General features: G+C 46.8%; 1 protein-coding gene across 1 annotated transcript in view; it reads right to left on the bottom strand.

Annotated features, from left to right (window-relative positions):
- The window catches only part of LOC106813937 (small G protein signaling modulator 2-like), a gene marked incomplete at its 5' end in the record, with an annotated part of 54,601 nt that extends 50,497 nt beyond the window's left edge, over positions 1-4,104 (bottom strand). The window contains 4 exons of the mRNA XM_014818184.1: positions 151-315; positions 1,205-1,272; positions 2,291-2,347; positions 3,968-4,104. Coding sequence (XP_014673670.1) covers positions 151-315; positions 1,205-1,272; positions 2,291-2,347; positions 3,968-4,104 — 427 coding nt within the window. The remainder of the gene's footprint in view (positions 1-150; positions 316-1,204; positions 1,273-2,290; positions 2,348-3,967) is intronic.
- Between the last annotated feature and the right edge of the window lie 727 nt (positions 4,105-4,831).

The raw sequence follows: 4,831 nt of genomic DNA, 5'->3' as shown, positions 1-4,831 counted from the left end.
GATTTAATAATGATAATAACGACCACTAGAGGGCCGGGATGCGTCCGAGCGACGTACCTTTACCTCTGTGCGACCACAGCGGTGGGTCCAACTGATTTAATAATGATAATAACGACCACTAGAGGGCCGGGATGCGTCCGAGCGACGTACCTTTACCTCTGTGCGACCACAGCGGTGGGTCCAACTGACCGCGAGGGTCAAGGCCGGTCTCCAGGCAACCGAGAAACTGGAGAAGATGGCCGCCCTTTGGGAAGTGGATGGGAGGCCTCTGCACACCATCCTGGCCCACGAGCACCAGCATCCCGCCGAGGTTTGCTGGAACGTTGCCAAAAACGTAAAATAAAACCTTTCGCGCAATTATCGATTCGATAGAACGTTGCCAAAAAACGTAAATTAAAACCTTCACGGAACACGGATTATCGCTTTGGACGTTTTTTGGCGACAGCTGTTATTGAAGTTAAACGAATTTCGAGCAATACTAGAGTGAAATTTAATGTTGTAATGAAGCTGATAAAACCTTGAAGACCATTAAGTTGTCCTTCAAGTTAAATTCCCAGTCTGACATTGTATTTATTTACCATACCGTTTGGTAAAAATTTCCACATCACAATTAAATTCTAATAAAACATAATGATCTTTCCGATGATAGGCCGAACAAATATATGCACTTCAGCAAACTGCACACATTTAATGATCACAACTGTCCAGCTCAGCCTAAAAAGCGTGAAATTCTCTCTTTACGCAACTAACACTGCTGAACATTTACACTCTGGAGTAGTCTCGTCTATCTTCTCTAGAAAACGCATTGCTCACAATGGCTGCCAGTCTATCCTTTTTACAAAACACATTGCTGGACATTTTCAATGGTAACGAGTCTATCCTCTTTACAAAAACACATTGCTGAACATTTTCAATGGTAACGAGTCTATCTTCTTTACAAAAACACATTGCTGTTCATTTCCACAGTCGACCATTCAATCCTCTATTCTTCACACGTTGTTGAACATCTTGTATGACCACCCATCACGCCTCTCTGCCCACACTCTACCCTCTCGTTCTACTCTCTCGCTCTCGCTCTGGCTCTCGCTCTCGCTCTCTCTCTCTAGCTCTCTCTCGATCTCTCTCTCTCTCTCTCCCTCTCTCTCTCTCTCTCTCTCTTTCTCTCTCTATCCCCTCGCTCCACTCTCTCTCTCTCTCTACTCACGTTGCTGGTGGCAGTGCAGGTAGACTATCTCATCCATCATAACGGTGATTGCATAATCCCAGTATATGCTGCAAGAAAATGCGCCCGAATAACTTCACCTGCATTCGAAAATGGCCGCAGCGTTTCAACCTGTCGCCATCATCGCAGTCTAGATTCGACCGGGTTGTGTTCGGATTTAATTTGCCAGCAATTAGAAAGTCAAGCCCCTATCTTTTCTTACCAGGTTCACGAATGAAATCATATACATGCTTCTGGGCTAGTTTGTTGTCCGTTAGTTAGTTTTCTGTTTCTTAGTAGGATTGTAGAATCACAGTCAGAGGGGGAATCACATTGAGGATAAAACGGTGAACGGGAACTATAGGGAGGGTAAGCGAGTGGTCTCTCTCGCGCTTGCACAAAATCTAATGCAACATGCAAGTTATTTCAACAAGGTATGATACATACACATCTGCTAGCAATGCATACTTGTGAGTTAGCCACACAGGGAGCAGATTAGTGATTATACAGCCCGCCACCATTGCACCTGCCATTGGTTCCTTCACTATAGCGCATATATAGGTGGCCAACACCGGTGCCTGTGATTGGTTGGTTAGCGCAATGGTGCAGTCTGCCACCTAGTTTGTGATTGGTTAATTCGTGCAGTTAAACGTTATGAAGCTGTGATTGCTTTTAATTATGGCAACCTTCAATGACTGAGGCCACAACTCTTTATATAGACTTATTGGTTAGTTCGTACGACGGAGCATATTATTGGTTAGTCACTACGACACAGCTTGTGATTGGTTAGTCATTACGACACAGCTTGTGATTGGTTAGTCATTACGACACAGCTTGTGATTGGTTAATCAGCACACCCCACCACCAAACAATCAACTGTCACATCAGGACACGATGCACCACCACATCAACTGCAACTGATTAGACATCACATATCCTATCAAGAGTGTATAATATAGACTATATACACTCCTGATATACAGTCCTCTATATTATACACTCCTGATTCTAGCACTACTGGGCTAGCTAGAAGTGGTGAGGCGGTGGTAGGACAGAAAGCAGCCGATAGCACATATGCTGCATACTCACTGCGCCTTTCGAGGTTTCCTGTTCCAACACGACGGACACGTGTTCGCAAACATCACGCTGTAGCGAAACGAAAAGCAACACAAACGCAAAAACGAAATAAATGAGAGAGAAACAAATGAACAGACGCAGAAATAAACTCGTACAAGAAAAATGGCGGCCGCCGAACGTTTGCTCGTTCTCCACTGAAAAGCCACGGCTTGGCGGAGATATGAGAAATGGCAAACACTAATAGCCGCATTTCCTACAACTTTCAATCCTAATGGCTCTGATCTTTATTGCACTCATTATTTTTTTCTTATTGCATTATTTAGTCGCTTCTTTAATTTGACCTAAGGTTATGTCTTTCATAATCGGCAGCGCCGGAACCTTTGCTCGCTTTAAATTACAAAATAAAAAAAGGTACGAAAATAAATATCTTGTTGTCGCCATTTTTGTCAAACCATAAGTATGTAGAATGCACATGTTATCATTGTAATATGTACATGTACTCTGGTCACATTAATTTATATTATTACACATTATATTCATATTTCAGGATCTTCCAGATTTAATTATCCAAGTGCTTAGGATATCTGCACGATGTATCAATTATTATAAACCTAATAACAACCAATTACTTGATAAATGATATAATTTCGTTCCTAGCATATAAATTATTTCACGCACAAATGAACTATTTTCAATCATGTGATACTTTCATTTTTATGAATTTTTTTCCCTCCATTTTTTTAGAAGTTTCCTTTTGAATCTAGCCAGCCAGCAATGCACACAGCTCTACTCGCACGCTACGGTTCCACGTACCCTCCAGGGTTCTGCCCACGGTGGGCGGCGGTGGGCGAGTGTGCCCGGCACTCGCGGTTGCCGACCTGCACTATATATCTCCACCCGGCACAAATTTTTGATATAAAAAAAAAAGAAAAAAGAAAAAGTCTGATATATGGGCTTTTTATTGCTCAGAATGCAGGAAATTGAGTTCCAGACTATCCAAAATCAAAAATTTTCCGTGGGGGCATGCCCCCGGACCCCCCTAGATTGGCTTCGCGCCTACGGCGCTTGCATCTTGCAACTTCGTCGCAACTCGATGCGCCCGGCACTAAAAAATCCTGGGCAGAACCCTGGCCTCTGCAGCACTGATGATTACTTGCGGCACTGGATGCAGTGTAAACGTGCCTGGGTGTAATCACCGCGCGCTAGCCGCAGGGCGAGTTTAATGCACAAATAACAAACGACGACGACGACGACGACGACGAACAAACGCGATGATTCCGCACGCTCGCCAATCCGCTCGCTTGCGTCACGGCAGCGCTTGCATCACGGCAACGCTCGATCGTCGTGGCGACCCTGGCACCATGGCAATGCTTGCGCCATGGCAACGCTCGCACCATAGCAACGCTGACGTCACGGCAACGCTCGTACCATGGCAACGCTGACATCACGGCAACGCTCGCACCATGACAACGCTGACGTCACGGCAATGCTCGCACCATGGCAACGCTGACGTCACGGCAACGCTCGCACCATGGCAACGCTGACGTCACGGCAACGCTCGCACCATGGCAACGCTCGCACCATGGCAATGCTGACGTCATGGCAACGCTCGCACCATGACAACGCTGACGTCATGGCAACGCTTGCACCATGGCAACGCTGACGTCACGGCAACGCTCGCATACGCACCTCTTGTCTGCGGGGTCTGCTGTCGTGCTATCCTCCGATGAACGGTTCATCAGCTGGTTGGGTGTCCACTTGAGGGTGAGTGTGTCACCAGACTGATGCAGAGATAGGTAGCCGAGGATGGCCGGGATGTCCTCCTTCTGCAGAAAAAAAAACATCAATGAAGATGTTTTTTTTAGTCTCTTTCTTGGGAGAAAATCGCCTGAAGTCGTTCATAAATTTGACACGCTTATTGGGAGAAGGGACGTATGTGCGTGCGTGCGTGCGTGGGCTGGGGGGGGGGCACATGTGTGTGTGCGTGCGTGCGTGGGCATGTATGCGTGCATGGGCCTGTGTGTATACATGTGTGTGCGTGCGTGTGTGGGTGGGTGCGTGTGTGTGTGTACGTGCATGCGTGCACGTGTTTACGTGTATGTGTGTGCGTGCGTGCATGGGCGTGTATGCATGCGTGCGTGTGTGTGTATGTGTGTGTGTGTGCGTGCGTGCGTAGGCGTGTATGCGTGCATGGGCCTGTGTGTGTACATGTGTGTGCGTGCGTGTGTGTGTACGTGCGTGCGTGCACGTGTTTATGTGTATGTGTATGCGTGCGTGCGTGTGTGTGTATGTGTGCGTGCGTGTGTGTGTATGTGTGCGTGTGTGCGTGTGTGCGTGCGCGTGTTTATGTGTATGTGTGTGTGCGTGGGAAGCAGACAGTCGAAAAAACACCTACAGAATACAGATAACCCTGAACTTTAAAAATCCAATCTACGCAGCAATCAAATTCCATATCTATTTCGTCAAAGACAAAAGTTTTCCCTCATCATTACTCGGTTAGGTCAGTCAATTGTGCCCCCCCCCCCCACCAACCCCTCCCCGAGTATTGCTCGG

Source organism: Priapulus caudatus, unplaced genomic scaffold (genome assembly GCF_000485595.1).
Source record: "Priapulus caudatus unplaced genomic scaffold, Priapulus_caudatus-5.0.1 Scaffold846, whole genome shotgun sequence".
NCBI classification, from domain to species: Eukaryota; Metazoa; Priapulida; class Priapulimorpha; order Priapulimorphida; family Priapulidae; genus Priapulus; species Priapulus caudatus.
Note: the sequence above shows the minus strand (reverse complement) of the source record. Positions and strands in the feature narration are given on the sequence as shown.